Source organism: Corvus moneduloides, chromosome 9, assembly GCF_009650955.1.
Source record: "Corvus moneduloides isolate bCorMon1 chromosome 9, bCorMon1.pri, whole genome shotgun sequence".
In the NCBI taxonomy this organism is placed as follows: Eukaryota; Metazoa; Chordata; class Aves; order Passeriformes; family Corvidae; genus Corvus; species Corvus moneduloides.
Window position 1 is genome coordinate 18,406,570 of NC_045484.1, and position 19,646 is coordinate 18,426,215.

Genomic DNA, 19,646 nt, shown 5'->3' on the forward strand with positions numbered 1-19,646 from the left:
AAATAAATACTTCTGAATTTAGAATTCCACTATTTTTATACACACAACAGCCAACCATACTCCTCCTAGAAAGTGCACAGATATATCTAGAATGGAAACGTATTAAATGTTTCCAGTTACTGGATCAAAAATGTCAACTCACAACACAGCTATAATATAAATTGTTTTCTGAGAGCCTCACCATTCATAGCAGACTGAGAAAGATACACACATGTACCTGAGTGCAGGCATGCACATATGTGTATAAATGACACTTATTAGATCAGCTGATGTATGACTAATCTATGGCAATCAAATCAGAAAAAACATCTGGGGTTAGTTGTTGCTGAAACAAAATCCAACCCAAACAATACTGGAGGGACTCAAAATTAGATAACTAAGGGGGTAGAGATACCTTTGATACAGAAGGAAATACAACAGCAGCCAGAGTGCCTGAGTACAGTGGAGCGCTTCTGCCACTTCTCAAGTGTGGCATTAGGAATGAATTCCTACATTACATCTGACTGAAAAAGACAAGAGTTCGAGTTTTAATGGCCTCACACTCCTGCAACATTTTCAAATGCTCTAGACATACATATTTCCAGGTAGGAAAGCTCGGGCAAACTGGCATATATTATTTATGCAGAAGGGAGAAGGGAATTTGAAGAGGGACCTTGTGAAACAGGGTTGCTACACCCAGGCACACACCCATTTCAATGCTTCTCTCCCCACAGTTTGGCCATCAGCTTGAGAACAAACTCAGCCACCAGTTCCTTACTTTTTACTTCCTTCCTCCTTCCACTCAGACAAGACAAAGCAATGTTACTCTTGAATCCAAGAGATCAGTGCAAATGATGAGCCTTCCCTCCCTTTTCTGATACAATTCAGAGGCATCTGCCAAAATCAGAGGCATCCTCAATATAGTAAGTACCAAAGAGTGTTTATAGAGGGGCAGCTGGATTATAGCAATCATCCAAAAAAGGGAAGAGAACATCCTGAGATGAATGCAAGTCTGCCAATGCCAAGACATTTGCTGCTGCCTTATCAGCAGATCAGCTGATGATACAGCAGTTGTAACTGCTGACTGCTCCTTTAGCAAGGATGCTCATGAGTGTAGCATATAAATACAACAGTGGTCTCCAGTACTCACCAGCAGCCTTCAGCAGCAATGAAACTCTCACATGGAGACCAAGAACCACTTACAGTTTTCAAGGTGATCCCCTTGGGCTCTCCATGTGCCTGAGGTTATAGCTGAATTCCCCAAATTTATGGCAGCTACCAACCAATGTTATTCTGGGAACGGAACGCACATTGAAGATCCAAATGAACATCACTAAAGCAATTCCCTAATTATAGGGGCTAAACAAAAAATAATTTAATGACCTTGTTGCATTATCAAATTAAAAAGAAGACAGAGTTTCCCAACAGGAATGAAAGCTACTTATTAAATGTCTGCCCATTCTTCCAGTGAAGACTGCCCCTGCCAGTGTGCTAATGACAGCCACTGTCCTCAGTGCTCCCCCTGGGGAAACTGCTGTCCAAACTTAGCAACACAGAGGTGAAGGTGCATAGAGACCTTCCATGTGATGGAATGGGACATGGATGAGATCTCTTGAATGACATCTCCAAACACCAAGTCCTCTCATTAGATGATGAAGAAGCCAATCCATTGCCTGTGGTGAAGGAGAGAGTAAAGCAGACCCTCCTCTGCAGTGCTCTACTCACTCTGCTCCTTATGAGCCAGTGATTGTTACACCATCCACCTGTAATCATTTCATTTCCCACATGACTTTTGGGCCAAAAGCCATTCCTAGAAGAGAATGAAATGCTGTTCTGACTTGGAAGTAAAGAACCAGAATGAAGACAAAGTAAGGTAGCATTTTTTTGGTCCTACTCAGACTCAGTCTTCAACTTGTATACAATATTGCCATTAAAAAAAGAGAAATAAATTTGCAGCTTCTCCTAGACTCACAGAAAATAAGACCCTCTGATTTTAAAATAACTGTCACTGTTACTTAAGTGTGGCAGTAGAAAGAGGAGTGCTGAAGACAGAAGATCAATTCAATGCTGAATTTTTAAAAAGAGAAAGAGTGAAAGGATTTGGTAGAATTTGAACATGTTGGAAAAAGCAGGGAAAAGAGGAAGAGTTAATTTGGCAATTAAACCCTGACAGTGACAGCCTAATGAGACATTTTCCCAGGGCCATTTCTAACCAGGAGTGATGCATGGGGGTTACTCCCTTTATTACAGCTGACGAATCTTGTCTTATAATTATATGGGCAAAGAATCTTCCACAAACTGATCAATTGCAGCACATTAGAACAAACTGGGAACAATAACATGCAGGGATGGGAGATGGCAGCAAGTAGTCAGAACAATTTTTTCTGGGCTGAGAAAGTGATCTTGGTGGACAGGTACAGCCAGAGATCCCATACTTTGCTGACAGTTGCCTTACACGTGCTTTAAGTGTGGTACTTGGCTCTGTTTGGATGCAAAGAGGACATGCCATGTTGTGCATCAACAGCTTGAGAGGAGAGTGACCAGCTGATGAACAATTCCAATATATATTTCACACTCATCATACCAGAATAGACATACTGTGATACTTTCAAATAATTTTAAAAGTGTATGAAAGATTCTAATAGATATCAGTAGTGCGTATTAGGAGAGAGGAAGGACAGGGAAGAGGAAGACTTTGGCTGTAGCATGATTGTTTTTGTGCTGACCAACAGCAGGGCAGGGGAGCTCAGTGCTCCTTTACTCCTTAAAGCTGCCTCGAGGAGAAGAAGGGCACTCTCTAAATTGTGGTTTGGTGTGAAAGCCAAGACCGTCATCACACTCACTCCCCGTATCAGCTGAGCAGTCAGATGCTGGCAGCTTAACCAGAGCACAGGCAGGGCTTTTAAGGAAGAGGGACTCTCCCAGCTGCAGGCACATATACGGGCATGATTTAAATTGGATTCCTGCACAGCTCTGCAATTCAGAGCTGCGGTACTGACACTGGATCCAGTAATGCCTATCAGTTGCTTCCTCATCTCAACAGCAGCTGTGTTTTCTGCAAGAGGAATGGTAGCTAAAAATAATCTGGCTTTGACTTCCTCTTTTAAACCCTCCAGTCTCTTAGAAAGATTTTTTTGTTCTCCCAGAAACAGCAAGGAGAATGTATGAGACAAAACCAGAACGGTCAACTGCACAAAGAGAACAGCAGCATTAGAAAGCTCAGAGAACAGTAGGAAACTACAATAAAAATCAGAGACAGTAAAAAAATTGCCACAGTTTCGACCAATATTTTCCAAATTCCCTTTTGCACTTGCAACAAGACTTCTGTAAGGCCTTTATTTGTATGACTCAGTGGTGCTGAGCAAAACGGAAATACAATCTGGATGTTTCTGAATGTAATTCATTTGCTCATTAAACATATTAAAAGAAAGAACTGTGTTCAGGAGTCATCAAATGTACTCTCATGTCTGCACAGTGGAGATTTTTACTCCCTCTTGGAATAAGTATGTTTTACTTCTAATTCTGACTTCCATAGGACCATAAAATGTAAATCCCACATTTATGCAACATGCAAATGGAGAAAAAAAGAATATTCAATTAATCCTTCAGTAACATAGCACTATGTATTCTCAACCAAAATAATTCTACAAATACAGTGCTGGTTAGCATGTTCAGACTGTTTTCACGATCCTTTTCATAAACATACCTAATTCTATATTAAAATACTTAGGAGTTTCATGTATAATTTTTAAATTGCAGCCCAAAATTAGCCAGATACGGACTACAGCTCAAAATTCCCTAAGGCAGGGTTGATGATCTCTATTTGAATCTAATCTACCAGAAGATCCCTACTCCCAGTGGGTATCTCTGGACATGACCAAACTATAAATAAAATCCTAAGTGGAATTCAGACCACGGCTTGCAAACCTGCTGCTCATAGACCAATACCTGAAGTAAGCATAATACAAGGGACAGACAAAAATGATGAACAAATACATCTCTGTCCTGTTGTCTCAAATTCCAAATAAATACATCGTACCACGTAAAAGTTAGAAAGAATCCAAGAAAGCATGCTGCTGTATATATTTATGTAATATAGCATATACCATGAGCTTTACCTCTGGCATAGCTATTACCATGGCTTTGTCCCTTCTCTCCCCTTTCTCCCTTTAACACCAGTAACCACAAGCAACTCTCTGAGCACTGTAGCATGAACAGCCACCTCACACTTGGTCAAGTCAAAGTGAAGACAGGGCCACTGCCTAGGCAGGAGATTGCAGGAGTTTCTCCTTCCTCTCCCTGAATCTTGTCCCCACCTAGCAGAAAGCAGCACCCTTCTCCCTTCTCAACTGCACCCCCTCACCATTTCCTCCCACACTGTTTCCACTTTCACCACACTCCCGTGCTTATTTCCTGCTTCTTGGCTCCTTTGCTCAGCATCACTGATGTAACTCCACATCCCCATTTCAGGGGTCATGACTCAGCTCTCTGGGCCAGAGACGATGGTGAGCCCAGACAGGGCTTAGCACCATCCATGGGCTGTCTCCCAGACATTCTGGGGTAAATCAAACCACCCTGTGTACCAGGACCAGTACAGTGGCTCTGCACCACTGACAGCCCCAGACAGGGATAAGGGAAACACAGATGTTACTGGTGAACTGTGACCAGCCAGGAACTGGCTTCTCTTTCAGCAGTAACACCAGAGAAGAAAGAGCAAAAATAACTAAATCTTTAAATATTATGGTAGCTGATGTTAAAATTAACCACAAGAACATAGAATATTAAGTAGGTTTTGGTACCTTTTTAATAGAAAAATGGAGAAAAGGAGCTCCAGTATACCACAACAGAGAAAGTAAAAGATCTGTAAACTGAATCCAAACATAAGCAATGTTTTATTGGGATATAGCAAGCAACCTATCAAATAGGGAACCAGTACAAACAGATTGAACATGACTCTCTTTTAACAGAGATGTATGGTGACAAGACAGCTTCTTTCAGTTCTTAAAACAAGTATTCAAAGTGTTAAGTAAAGCATTAAAAAAAAAATCAATCATTACAACACCAAAGACAGACAATATTAAAAATGTGCAGAATTTTACTTTTTACAAATTTCTGCATAATGTTAGAAAACAATCATAAATTAAAAAAGGAATAAAATGAAGCTTTTTTTTTTGTCTGCAAAGCAACACAAACCTTTAAAAACCAATTATATTTTACATAGGACTACTATTAAAAACAGGTGAAAAGCTGAAAATTTAAAGCACAGCAAAAAATATACAACCCAGTTTCACCTGTCAGCAACACCTTCTGATACTGAAGGAGTTTTGTTAGTTCTATGTACAGCTTTAAACATTGCAGCATACCACGAGTAAACCTTAATAAGGTCAAAATAGGACCCTCTGCAAAAAAGGGTGACTTGGCAAGTGTCAGGCCCATCCTGAAATTATAAGTAGCAATAATTTTAGTAGGTCTTTAGTGTAAATCAAAACCTACTTTAATTGGTTACTCTCTCTCTAAAGATGCATGTAAACTTTGGGGTTGGTTTTCTTTATTTTTTTGGTATTTTAATTAACAAAATCAAGAACATGTCTGGCTCAAAAATGAGAATGACATACCTCCCTTTTGTTCTTGGATACAGTGATCTCAACATGCTCATTGACACTTCCTAAAAGAGAAAATCATTATGTACTATGTAAAAAATACACACCACCTCTCTCAGTTCAGACTCAGTATATAGTATATTGCCAACTCTATCCAATAGGATATATATTGTACTTGGTTTAAACTCTTAATAGATATATTCTCTCTTTACAAAGTTCCATCACATGAAACCAAATTGCTTATTTTTCCTTTGAGGCACAGCATGACCCCAATGAGACAATTAGCTATAAAGAGTTGTTCTTTAGATGTTGTGTCTGTAGAGGTTTTACGTGATATTCATAGATTTTCAGCGCAGGCCCCAGTTTTAATGAAAGTCCAGTCAGTACATCATTTCTTGTCATCAACAGTAATGATTTCCCATCAATTTCCTATAAGAAGAATTAAAGAGTTGATAAAGACAAATATACAAATCTAACAGATGAGAACAGTCATGCAACAAATGGAAGACTACTATGGTGGATCAGTGAGAAAAGAAACAGTAGCCTTGATTTTCCTGAAACCATGTTCACAGCTGCTAAACTCTGCTGTCTACTTTTCAAGTGCTCACCTGTGCTGACTAAGGCATAAATAATATTTAGTCAAGCACAAAATCCAAATGAGCCTAATTTCAAAATTCTCTCCTTGTAAACGTCTTTCAAATTAATAGGTACAAGTGAAGAATGCCTAATTATAAGCCATTAAGGGAAGGATACTCCTAAGAAGGGAGCTTATGAAGTGCATTTCAGAAGAATTACTATTGACAGCAATATGCAAGTTTAGACTAGTGAGTATCTGCTAATAACTTCAGATGCCTTCTTTCAGATGCATCCTGTGGGGGGAAAAAAAGGAAAAGGCTCTTGCAATCGGAAATTTTAGAAGGGCCTAACTGGAGCTTGACACTCTGAGGGAACTTCTCTTCCTCTACTTACAAGGGAAGAGGGGAAAAGCAGCAGCTTGCCAGGTTAGGTCTCAAAAACCCCTACACTCTCCTGCTTAAAATACATTTTGTAAATCACAGATATGGTGGGATTTTATTTCCTCTCAGACCTTGACTTTCTGATCTGTTTAGGTTAGAAATCCTGTAGGCTTTGTGGTTTTTTCCATCTCAAAACCTTGTCAAAATGGAAGAGAAAGAATTCACATCTCTCAACTCTCTTCTCCCTTGCAGACATGAGACCATCTTTTTCATTACACATTCTTACAGTTCAGTCACACTGAACTACTCCAGAAGCATGAGCTGCAGCTACACAACAATGCATTGATTGGTGTCTCACAACACAGCCAGATCACCAAAGGGCATCATAGCCCAAACATGTATATAGCTTTATCTGGCATTCTCCTGCACTGGACTCTACTCTGCTGTTTCATTCTTTTTCATACTTTTAATTACAACCTCTTAGTATTAACTGTTGAATTTGTTATCAATAGCCAACAACTAATTCAAATGCTGGCATTTATTGTTGTCCCAAAATGTAGTATTTTTATAAGTATTATAAACATTACGCATCAATTTATCCCATTGCAGCATGTTCCTTCAGAATATTAAATATTATCTTGGAAATATCAGAGATCCCATCCTTTATTACAACTCAACATGAAAAGAAAATTTCTATTAGAGTTCAGCAGGAATGTGTCCAGACTGATCTCTCTTACAATTTGATAAAGTTTATAAATACAAAATACATGGACAAACCACAACATAGTCAAAGATCAGCTGAAAGTGGCATTTCTTTAAAATATCCCCAAGATGTATACGACTACTAATCCCTCAGGGGAGCACAAAGTAACAGTATTTCTAAAAGAAAAAAAAGTTTCCAATAACTTTTTACCCAATTATAGCAGGTGCCTCTTTCCAATTACTGTTGAGAATGTTAATGGTTAAAACCAGTTTCTATCCTCTCCTTTCCATTCGTCACAATTCTTTTCTGTGGGAATTTTGACACCAGTGAGTATTTTGCTCATTGCTATGACCGATCTGAAGTTGCCTTTTCTGCTGCTGTTCAACGATGCTATGGAGGAAGCACAGCCTCCAGCTTGGTAGGATCCAAATGGAGTAAAGCCAGTACCTGGAATAGGAGAAACTCCAAGAATAGGAAAAAAAGCATCTATTCCTTTCCCTTCTTCTTCCACAGGGTTCCCTGTGGTTTCTAAAAATGCTGGTAACTACTAAGACTTTCACTGAATAGCAAACTGATTCTTTAAACACATCTGTGTAGGAATGAGTGATTACATATTCGGAGTTCAAGAATTTTATATCTTTGTGTGAATTGTAAGTTTTACCTCTTTCACTTCCTTTATGTTTTCCACATTAACGTGCTTCTGCAGAATTGTCAGAGTTAACTCTTTTTTGGCACCAGGTAAGATTTTCTATGCTCTGGTGACTTCTCTGATTTCTTCTCTGCTATTTCTCTATTTTCTGGATTTTTTTTCAGATGCAATTTCAATGCCAGCTCTCAGTATGCCTTTTTAATGTTAACTGCAGAGAGACTTCTCTGCACAACTCAAACTAACAGTAACTCCCCACTTTGTCAGGATGACCTCAACAGCAGTATCACGTTGTCTTCAACAAATAACCAGGAGACTGCTTAAGCTTCAAGTCCTCCCACCACTGTTTCTGCTCTAAGTGACTGAGAATTGCAAAGTTGTACAGCAAGCCAACATGAGAGCATGGCAGCCAGCAGGCTCACGTGCTCCTCCACGTGATGGCTCTGCCAGAAAGCAGCAGTGGACACCAGCTGAAGTCAAACCCCAGTTTCTCTTCTGGTAAAACATTGCAGTGAGGCCAGCAAACCAGTATTGGGTTACTTGGGCATATCTGGCTATCACAACACTAATGGTTAAGAAGCCACATGGGCAATAACAAAGGTCAGAATACAAGCACATCTTGAGACCTTGCAAACAGCTTCAGTCTTGGAGTGGGCCACAGTCCCCCATGCTTTCAGGGCTCCTAGAGAAAACTCAGCCACATACTGGCAGGCTATATTTCTCTGAAGGTGTTTACACCCTCATCCTGCAACTGGTATTCCTCCCTCTTTAGGTATCCTGTGTCCCCAGCTTCTTGGGTTGTCTGATTTGCTTGCTGATGTTATGGTTTTTTGTTATTGGGAAACATCCTTCAGTTGAATCTGTTTTCATCAGTGAGCTCTTTTGATTTGCTGACATCAGTGGAACTCCAAGAAGGAATAATATATAATCATCATATAAACATCACTTCTTACCAGCACTTACAATACAGTTTTAATAAAACATTCTGCAGCCCTTAAAATGTCTTCTAATTTTCCTTAAAGTATTGTAAGAAAAAATCACTTGTTTTAGGTGAGTCCAGAGGTATTCAGATTCATCAAAAGAAAGTGTGGACTCAATTACTGTTGAGTAAAAGCTCAGTGTAATAATAGATGTCATGATTACATTCTGGGCTAAGGATATTTTGTAAGGAAACCATTGTGCTACCCCTACTGAAGCAGTTCAGTGGAAAACAATTTCCCAGTGTTGTAGGTGAAACTGAATACTTTTCTTTACCACTTACAAACTCATTCCTCTTCCAGTACATATTCAGGGCAGTAGATCAAATGAAACTAGGTTTCTGGGGCCCAGGCAACTGCAAACAACAGAGGAAAATAGAGATGGCCAGAATTGCAGCTGCATGCCTGGTGCTCTATAGACAGAGGATGGCTAAGAGTTCAAAATGAACCTGTCTGCACTGCCATACCTAGAAGATCCTGATAAAAAATACTGTAAGAACACAGTTAAAGTTAGTGGTAGAAAATAGGACAGAAGAAACTGAACAGCACCACTGAGAAGAAGTTAGGGACAGGGTTGTTTATGGGGCAGTTCCTGGTGCAGACAGGGAATAGACCAGCAAACCTGGCATGTAGAGCCAGGCACTTGCTGCTCTTCATGCTGCTAATGGAAAGGAGGGGGAAGGAAGTGGCAATGACTTCTGCTGTGATTGTCCATCCTTCAGCTCCTGGCCACATCCTGGTGGCAGCTGTCAGCCTCTCTCTCCAAGGCTTCAGCATAAGGTGAAGTTGGCAGCGGAATCACAGCCACATATCGGCACATAGCTATCCTAGCAGAGTCCTCAGTTACCCTACTGAAACTACTTGCCCTCGCTGCAGAACACTGATAAAGCCTTTACACTCTACTTCTACGCTGTTTTCCATAAGGCTGTTGCAAACTGATTTGCCGAAACTTGTAAGTTAGCCTCACCTTCCTGCTGCAAAATCAGTAGTAATTACTGCAGTATTATTGACAAGCCAGCTGTGAGGCAGAGAGGTTAAGATATTTGACAGAAGTCAGAGGTATCTGTCAGTATAAGGAAAAGACTCCCAGAGGCCACAATTACTTTGCCCATGTGCTTTTTTTAAGCCACATTTCCAGGGCTGTTGAGGAGACATGGATGCTGGTATTAATGAATGGACACACTTAAACGTTTTCTTTTTTGGCACATTCACCCATCTTCAGATTCTGAAAAATGAGTAGCAGCTGCAGAAAGAACCCCTCTCTGCAGCCTGCCAGAGAATCACCCAACACCAGCCTTTTCACCCTGAAGAACAAAGAGCTACATTTAAATACTTTGTTATATGCATCAGTTACAATCAGATGGGATTTCACAGACATGGTGTTGAAGGTCAGCAACATTAACCTGATCAACCATGATGTTATTTCATATGCAATGTACAGTGCCCCTGCAAAGCTGCCAATAACTTGCACCAGCTCAGCACCTTGGAAGATCAAGCCATCTGTTTTGATAACTAATTACAAGTGTGGGTGACTAATTTCCTGGTAGCCGCACACAAAGCTACTGACTTATCTGGGGAGGAGCTGAACTGCCAACCTGATGTAAGTTACCTCTCTATGGAACTTGGTGTAGGCCAAGTAAGCTCACTTCCCTATTCTGCCCCACTAACACACCTTTACCAGCTGCTGGCAAGGGAGTTACAATGAGCCATCTGACTGTTCAGCTCTTTGCTGATCTAATCCACCAAAAGAAGCCTTCCATTAGTATCAGCAGTTACAAGGCCCAGAAACAAAGACCCAACCTCTTTCTCTCACTGTCCTACAAATATGCTGCCCCTCTGCCAACTTACTGCCAACTTGTCCTTTCCATATTCACTTGTACTACCGAGTTCAATGCAACACAGCAGTCCCTTTTTCACCCCATGCCTTCAAACTCAAATTGTTGCTTAGAAGTCCTAGGTTTTATAAATACTCATGAGTGTATCTGCACAATACACTAAGAAGAAGGGAATTCACATTTTAAATACCATTCACATTTTAAATAACAAGACAGTGAAACTGAGTGGGTTGTATAGGGAGACTGAGTTCAAGCCAGAAAATTTGTTTAGATTTTTCACCTTTCTGAATCCTATTTTAAACAAACTCCAACTTATTATCCACAGCTTGTTTAACAATATTATTACTCAGAGATTACAGTCCCATGCATTGTCACCCAATAACAGACTCAAATGCCCCCATTATTGTGGGATTTTCTCTCCCATTTTACAGTATATAACCAGGCCTATGGCAAAAATGTGTAATGTGAGAAACTGGCGGCAGTCAAAAGGTGTTTGCTAGCAGATTTACCTGTTCCTGAAAAGCATTGGCTTGTTCTTCAAATCCAGCTGTTCTGAAATAATTCACAACATCGGTGACAGCCCAGTCAGCAGGATCCAGAGGTCTCCCATTCTCTACTGAACTGCAAAGTGCAAATCCAGACAAGTAATCACTAAAGGTGTGCAGAACATCTGCTGCTTCTTTGTGCACGCCTCATGTACATCCCCTCCTTCCTTGTTTCTCCAGGAAAAGTGTTCTTTGATACATCTCCCCCCCCACCCCAATACAGAACAGTCACTCCTGTCCTTCTACATTCCAAAGACCTGATGCTGGGGAAAACTGAGATACCTATCCTTTCAGAAAAGAAGGAAGTACATGAATCGTCACATCAGCCAAAGGCAATCAGTTAGGATCTTCCTACAAGTGTGCTGTCTTTGCTGTTGGAGAACGAAAACTGCCATAGCTGGAGTACCAAATTCCTGCCTTTCATGCCTGCAGCTTGCTTTCAGCTACCAAGTACTTAAAGAATTGTATGTGGATTATTCTTTACACAGATGAGACTGTTCTTGTAACATGCATAGAAATTACTGGTAGACATCTTTACCTTGCAAAACAACAACAAATAAATTACAAACAAACAAAACTCCCCAGCCAAAACAAAACAAAGAGGCACCAAATGATTGCACTAATTCTCAATATAGAAAATTTCCCAAAACTGTTGTTGGACTCATCTTTGGACAAATCCAGGGACTTTTAAAATAGCTGTGCATCTGAGAAAACATCTGTTAAACACAATCAGAATTAATTCCTTCTGTGATTAACCTCAGGCAATTGCTTTCCACAGTAGCAAAAACAACAAAACATTCATATTACTATCCTTATCCTGCATTTGTTTTCCTCAAACTGTAATCACCTTATCACAAAGATAACCTTTGTGTATCTGAAAATTTTTGGTAAAAATAGACACAGCGAGCTTGACTGCCTTTTCTGCCGCAATTTATGAGGATGAAGAGCAAGACATCAAAGAGCTTCTTTAACGTGTTTCTCCAACCAGAAGTCCTGAAGTTCATGACAAATATTTTCCATTGTTATGCATGCTTAACCATAATGCTAATGAAGCAATATTGAAAATGTACAGATCAGGGCAGGTGTCAGAATCCTGTCCATTTTCTGGTCTGAAGCTTAGAGTCAGGACTTTGATTTCAACAGCACCAGCTAGAAAATAAACACAGATTATACTCTCCTGAGTATAATTTTTGTTCTGTCCTTCAATATTTTCTTTTCCAACTGTCACCATCTCTGCCTTGCCTGGACTTGTATGTCTTTCAGCAAAATAACTGGCCGAATCAAGGGCCAACCATTTTTTAAAGCAGTCAGAGGGAATCTATACATAGAGTGCCTCCAATCACTGTTTCTACAACATTCTTATTTCTACAAGAAATAAGAATGTCTACAAGAATAAGATGCTTTAAAATCTTAAGAGGACTGGCATTTTAGGCTTTGAAACAAAGTCCTGGCTGGGAAGGAGGACTCGTGGAAACAATGAATTTTTTGCATCTCCCCAAAGTCTTGAAATGTGTCTGTCGATATGGCAACAAAATCTGGCCACAGGGATCATCCACAACCTGTGTTACACTGGGCCTTCTAAGGCAGTTTTTTTCATTCATCACAGATCTCCGAGCCATGAGAAATGGAGTTTCTTACTCTTGCTCATCACATAATGACTTACTTCATGAATTGCTTCACTGATTGTGATTACACAGAAAGCAACACTCAGCAAAATTGAAAATGAGACTATCTGGCCTTATTAGAGCTGCAATTTTTTCCTTTTTATTTTTTTTTTAAATCAAAGAATGCCTTTTGACTAAGATTTTTTGGCATTGTGCACATTCTGAGGCTTAAGAAGTAAAATGTGAAAACTGCCACACAAAATCTGTACATATTTACTAAAGCAGCATTAGAGGAATTATATTTAAATCTTTGCATTTTCCCTAAGACATAGACTGTCACTTTCAATTACTCATTTTCTACTTAAAAATAAGCAAAATGCCAACAACTCAGTTAAAAAAAAAAGATACTGAATTTGATCCTTCCTAAACAGGAAATAAAAGGTTCAGTCTGTAAAAATACCACCTAACTGTAATTTGCTTACTTCTCCAAACACTTTAATTTCAATTTAAATATGGCCCCAAACCCTCTTTTCCACAATTTTGTATTTCAGCCCAGGTGCTTTGGTTTTTTTTGTAGCTCTTCTTTTGTCACTAGGGAACTACAGCTTGGTCCACCCCATCCAGGGCTCAACTGCAATGACTTCAGGGGCTCTACCTCAATTATTAATTAATCATAGGAAACAATTGCAAGTTCCTGCCTCAAGGAATAGCATCACGCTGGACCTCAAGTGGAGCCAATCTGCACAGCTACAGCTGCAAAAGACTGGAAGGCATGTGGCAGACTGCTGGAGGCTGGCTGGATTTTTAACCCATCTACCCACACAGACTTCATTACTTTCCTCCTCACCCTGCTGTTGACATGGCTCTATTCTTTACTCAAGTAAAGGGAATATAGAACATCCATGGCTTAGCCATGCACTGGCTTATGCCAGACATCCTGGATGCTTTAAAATTTAAAGAGGACTGGCATTTTAGGCTTTGAAACAAAATACTAGATGCACTGACAATGAATAAAAATTAGGCTTGTCTGTTTTTCACCACTGTCCCTGTGCCTTTATTGCCATCATGTGGCAGAAGCAGAAAGGTCTGAAAGGATACAGCTGATAACAAACAGATTTTATCCAAGCTATTTATAAGCACTTCAAGAAAGTGTCGAATACTTCCTTTGTAGATATGCCCACATACATACTATATACATTCATCTAGAAACCACAGCCCCACAGTTTAATTACAATTTCCATTCACTCTAAAAAGCCACCTTAGCGATCAGTAGTTGAGTCTTTATCACCCAAGCCTTGGGGAAAATGATTAAACGTAAACTGTCCCTGCTTTGACTGCCTCCTTTCCCTTCCCACCTCAGAGTGCTTATTGTAGAAACCAGACTGTCAAAGGGAAGGTGGTTTCGGAGGGACACACACGATATTTATTCATAGGCACTGAATAGGAAAATGCTCTTTATGTTGGTGTGGTGTTGCCAGCGTCTCAAGTGAAGGGGGAGGATGCTGATTTTAATGGCTGCCATCGGATCTTTGATGCTATGTCATAATCAGGTGTTTTATCAGTAGCCTGAAGTGACCATTATTATTTACATTACTCCAGTGCCTGGTAGCCTATACGTTGTCACGTTTTTTTGGACAGCTTATGTAAAAGAGATATGAAGGAGAATAATGACGTGCAGCTGCACAGAAGTGTTGCAGTTTGACAGAACAGACTAAGAGCTCACTCTAGTACCTTTTCTTGTGGTCTTTTTTTTCCTTTAATATATACACATATGTGTATATCTCTCTCACTGTGGCTTCTGTAACCCTAAAGCAGCAAGGCCAGATTTTTCCACACAGAAGTTCATTTCTCAGATCATAGCGTCATTCAGAATTGTTAGTCCTAATTAAAGAATTTCTGACCTTAAGTAAAAAAAGCCTACAAAAAAGTTCCTATGCTTTAGCCTGCGGTTTACAACACAAAAGAAAGCAGTAGAGCAGTACACACCACCCTTTATTCCCACCCTAGATCTGAAATAAAACCCCAGCAACTTCAGGCTTCTTCAATAAACAGCTTAAAGTATCTGTTTCAGAAGGGAACTGACACCTAAGTGATATGCTGCTACTACTTCTCAGCCCTAGACACGTGGGCTGTCAGCAGAGAAGGGCACAGAGAGAGAACTTCCGCGCAGGACACTTCTCTCATTAGGCACTGGTTCTGCAAAAGCCACTAACAGACAGGTAAGCAGAGGCAGGGTATTGGCTACAGTGCTACCACTTGCTTTAGTCTCTGGCTGAGAGGAAAAGAAAACGTACCCCTAACTTAAGTTACTAGCTTCTACATCTCTTCATTGCTATACAGTCCGACCACATATCACTTTTAATCAACTCAGTGCCCTGGACTCTTCTATTTCAAAGCTGAAATACAATAAAAGTAATTAAGAACAGGGAGGGTTTGAAATGAGCAAAGATGGAGATGGTCACTATTGCCAACCACATTAGTTGAAAGGAAACTACATTCAAAATCCATGTGCTGTTCATGTAAAAGGAACACTTACTTTTTGACATCCAGAGAGCCATTTTCCTTGTTTTCCATGTCAACAGTTAGCATGGGGAGAAGTTTTACTTCAGCAACTGATCAATAGGGAGGAAAGAAAGTTGTTTTTAATTACTAGTAGTATGACAAGAGCAGGATAATGTAACAGAGACAAGCATTCTACAGAGACACAAGCATGTTTCCACTTGAGATCAACCTTGCTGTCAAAGACTGATTTTCTCAGAAGCCTGGCAAAGGTGGTAGTAGCTAATGAACTAGAAAAAAAACAGTTGACCTGGGCTTCAAACACAAGAAATATTTCTTGCTTGAAAATCAAGGAAGGTAATATTACATTTAATCTTTTTCACAAGAGTTAAAATTTTGATCAAACTGTATGTATTCATACAGCTGGAGATTTACCTGCAATATATAGCTGTGTATCAAGAGAGCTTAATAGGCCTTCAGTCATCCTGTGATACAGATGATCCAAACAGATGGAAGATCTTTAGAAAAGTTAGGAAATCCATAGCCTTGTTTTATGAATGTGGACTTGGATACAGATGAGCATGTCACTTATGCCCATTGCATCCATAAAGCTAGTAAGCAGAGTTACTAATGGAGCACCAAACTCCTGAGGCCTAAATCAGTATGTTATCCATAAGACCTCTCTTCAGCACTAGAGCAGTTTCTTCTATAAGTATGCTACACTGAACTCCAAAAAGGAAAGGAGCACACAAAGGACACAGAAGAAAATCCAGTTATTTCCTTCCTTGCGGCACGCTGGAGTACTTTCACCACATAGCTTTTTCCATCACTCCACAGAACACGCAGAAATGACCCAAGCTTTCCTTTCTGTTCTCAAGTAAGCCATTTCTATTTCAGAGAGCACCAGAGAACGGACCAAGGACTCAGGATATTCTTGCTGTAGCATTAATGGATGCCAGTGAAATGTCTCAAAGCTCTGGGAAGTACAGAATAGGGAAATCATGCTCATCAGCTAAAACTTTACAAAAATAGAGAACAGTAATTAATACTGCTGTGGGGAAAAAAAAAAAAAAAAAAAGACGACCCTTTATTATACACGTAGCAGCATGTAAAGCACCAAGAAAACAGTAACGAACTAATCGAAAAGATGCTTCTTCCTGCACCGCTGACCAAACAACTCTACGCATTCCCTGAAATCACTTCTCGGTTCACCTGAGGTGACTGCAGACGACACCCGCACCAGCCTACCTGCGGAACGCGCCGCGCCGCGACCGCGCACGGCCCGGAGCCCCCGGGCTCGGGGCGGGCACGTCCCGCGGAGCCCACGGGCCCGGGCGGCGGGGCTCCCAGGGCTCCGCTTCCCGCGGCCGCGCCGGGGCTGTGACACACGCTCGGCATCTCACGGGCACCCCCGAGCCCGCTCGCGCTGCACCACATTGTCAGTTCTGACTGGGGGCGGGGGAAGCAAGGCAGAAAAACCTACCTACGAGCAACTAAACCAGCGCATGGCTACCGGCTGCTGCGGAGCGGCGGAGCCCGCGGCCCCCGCCCCCCGGCGGCAGCGGGCGCTCCGCGGAGGCTCCGAGTGACACCGGGGAGCGGCCCCGCCCGGCCCCGTGACGCGCCCGCCACACACGGACCGCCCGCGTCATGGCCGCCGCGTTAAAGGCGCCGCGCCGCGGGACCCCCGCGCCGCGCCCCGGCCCCGCCCGGCGCGGGAGGGCACCCGGGGAGGCAGCGGGGCGGGCACGGAGCGACGCCTCCGCCGAGCGGCTTCCCAGCGGCAGCGCTTACCTGCGGGGGAGCCGCGGGCAGCGCCGGGGGGCCGGTATGGGCGGGCGCGGAGCTGCCGGCGGCACACGGCCAGAAGAGCAGCACTCGGGGGCTCGGTTCATGGCTTGAGGTTCCTGGGGCCTCCTTGTGGACATTTCTACTCCTCCTACCAAGCGGGGTGTAAGAGGTAACGGAAAGGAAACAAATCCCCAGCTAGTTGTTGAAGGATGCAGTACCGAGCCGAAGAAATTTTACACAAGGTAGGAAGTAGGAGTCGCCAGATCTCGGAAAACTGATAAAGTTAAAAAAATTCATTCGTAGAATGAGTTCATTAACACACATGTGAGTAGCAGACACTTGGCTTTCTGTGGAACTCGTGCAATTGCAGGCTCGGGGTGATGGGGAGGAGGAGTGACCAAAGACAGCAAAAGCGAGTCACCCCAACCGTGCCACCGCCGGCACTGGGGAAAGAGAGGAGATGGAGGCACTGAGTCTACAGATCTTACTCGTCTAAGCTCCAGACTTTATTTCAGAAGGAGACCATACCCACGGGATTTACTGTACAGAAAGATTCAACTCAAAGAGCTTAAAAATTACTAAGTCTGTCCCACTAGCAATAACATCTCACCCACAGAGTTTAATACAAAAATTCTCAAGTTTCTCTGGCAACATTTATTTTTTTTCTTTTTACACTATTTTTTTATTTATTCAGTATCTCCTTGATTCCTGATTTCTAATGGCATAGAAACATTACATGGATGCACTGTCAGTGCAAGGGGAATCAAGCAAGGAATATCAACACACCCTGCCTTCCCCACACACAGGCTTTGCAATCAGGGCGGCATCCCAACCACTACTGAGATGCTGTGACCTTTTGACTATCCTTAACAGCCTGGGTTACTTCAAATTTGTGGGATGTTTTACTTGAAAAATTTCCTTCTGAGTCAAGCCACTCGAACTCCTGCTGTTTGCTGCAAGGCTAGGGGGACATTACAAATTACCTGGGGATTCACACAGAACCTACTGGTGACTCCATCCTGATTTCCACAGCAGAGCTCTGACACAAGTGCCCAGCTGGCACAGACAGACAGAGCCTGCTTGGCCACCAGAGTGGGGACATGGGGCTGTCCCAGGCACTTTGCAGCCGTCTCACTCCCAGGCAAAGCTTACTGCACCACAGCTGCACGGAGATCCAGGTCACCTAACTGCTAACTGGACACAGTTACAAGCACTAAAATTACCAGAAAAGTGGACTTTTGGGCAAAGGACTGTAGACACGACTTCTCCAACCCTTCATTTTGTCTTACTTATGTGCTGTCAGATAAATAACCGAAGCTTGCAGGAGCTTTGCAAGCAACGGCACTCAAGTATCAACAGAAGCATTGAGAACAGAGGACAGTAACAGTCCTCACTGCTTTGGGATTTAAATAAATGCAGATAAACAAGATAAATAGAGTATTAAGTGTACTGTACCCTAAAGAAAACCCTCTTCCCATCCCAAAGCATACTGTAAAACATGGCATATTTGTGTTGGACAAGTGAGCCGAGCAAGGATATTCTTTTCTGTCTCTAAAGAAATAAACATTCTAAAAGAAGCCATAATGAGTGTTCTGCATCAGCGGGTTTCTAACTTTGGTAAAGAACTGACATTTGAGGATACAAATATAAATGAGCTATTTTACTCACACTCTCCCTTTCATCATGTTCTTCAGTTAATCCTTTGAGTATTTGAAGTGAGGCTCACACAGAGCATGCATTCCTTCTAGAGGACCTTGAACAGCAAAGAGAGGAATGTTAAGGAAATGGGTTGTGGAAAAATTCAGTGTGGAATATGATCTGTGGCCTGTATTTTCATTCATTGGGGTAAGGTAATTTAATTATAATGAAATTATGTCTGGAGGAGATAAAGCAGAAAAGTGAATTTGTGTTTTGTTTGACTATTTGCATTCCATTTCTGGCAAGAAAAAAACCAAACCAAAAACAAATGTTTCCAAGCCATGCAGGGAATCAAGTGAGACCAGGGTTGGTAGATCCAGGTTAAGGGGTCAGTCCTGTGTGTCTGAACTTCCACTATGACACAAGGGGAAAACACGAAAAAGGTCAGTGCGGGTACCAGACACCAGTGGACCCTGTTTTCTGGGTATTGAAAAATGCCAGTTTCCTACTGCAAAGCTATCCTTTTGTTTTGTCCTTGGCAATGAAACAGTAGAAAACAAAATGCATGGTGCATGTGGCAAAGGAGAGCGTAGCACCCTGTTAGCTGTGCAAAGGGTACTGAATTTCAGCTCTCCAGAGCTAAATAAAGCCCTTTGAACCTTCTTTATTCCAGTGCCCTGAGTAAAAACATGGTTAAAACGCATAGTTGTGGAGGCTGAGTGAGGAAACATCACACACTGAAGGAAGCCCCTCTCAATAAGCTAGCATTATACAGAGCAGAAGGGATCTAGCCCTGTATAAAACACGTATTTCTTTGCCAACAACGACCGAATATCTCTGAGCCCTCGGGAGAGCCCCGTGCCCTCAGCAGGA

At 41.7% G+C, this 19,646-nt stretch overlaps 2 protein-coding genes across 4 annotated transcripts in view; both read right to left on the minus strand.

Annotated features, from left to right (window-relative positions):
- DNASE2B (deoxyribonuclease 2 beta) overlaps positions 1-11,293 on the minus strand; it is a 32,835-nt gene extending 21,542 nt beyond the window's left edge. Inside the window, exons 1-2 of one of the 2 annotated variants that reach the window (XM_032118077.1) lie at positions 11,206-11,291; positions 5,595-5,644 (exon numbers count right to left, since the gene is read on the minus strand). The gene's annotated coding sequence lies outside the window, so the exon portion shown is untranslated. Of the gene's footprint in view, positions 1-5,594; positions 5,645-11,205 lie in introns of both variants that reach the window. The other variant, XM_032118078.1, reaches the window with a different exon arrangement.
- On the minus strand, positions 4,766-16,954 carry SAMD13 (sterile alpha motif domain containing 13). 2 transcript variants are annotated; one of them, XM_032118081.1, is made up of 5 exons: positions 16,828-16,954; positions 15,780-16,320; positions 15,382-15,457; positions 11,206-11,317; positions 4,766-6,008 (listed from the first exon to the last, which is right to left on the minus strand). In XM_032118081.1, the coding sequence occupies exons 2-5, from the start codon at positions 15,826-15,828 to the stop codon at positions 5,865-5,867; spliced, it is 381 nt and encodes a 126-aa protein (XP_031973972.1). In that variant the 5' UTR covers positions 15,829-16,320; positions 16,828-16,954; the 3' UTR covers positions 4,766-5,864. The 2 variants fall into 2 exon arrangements, with proteins under 2 accessions (XP_031973972.1, XP_031973973.1); XM_032118082.1 differs by lacking the exon at positions 15,780-16,320.
- Between the last annotated feature and the right edge of the window lie 2,692 nt (positions 16,955-19,646).

Bases quoted from the DNA above. Each gene is read 5' to 3' on its own strand.
- SAMD13 (XM_032118081.1), bottom strand. From the start codon at position 15,828: ATGACTGAAGGCCTATTAAGCTCTCTTGATACACAGCTATATATTGCA. The intron at 15,458-15,779 runs GTAAATCTCCAG...CCTATTGATCAG, and splicing joins TACACAGCTATATATTGCAG to TTGCTGAAGTAAAACTTCTC. The intron at 11,318-15,381 runs GTAAGTGTTCCT...TGCACTTTGCAG, and splicing joins GGCTCTCTGGATGTCAAAAA to TTCAGTAGAGAATGGGAGAC.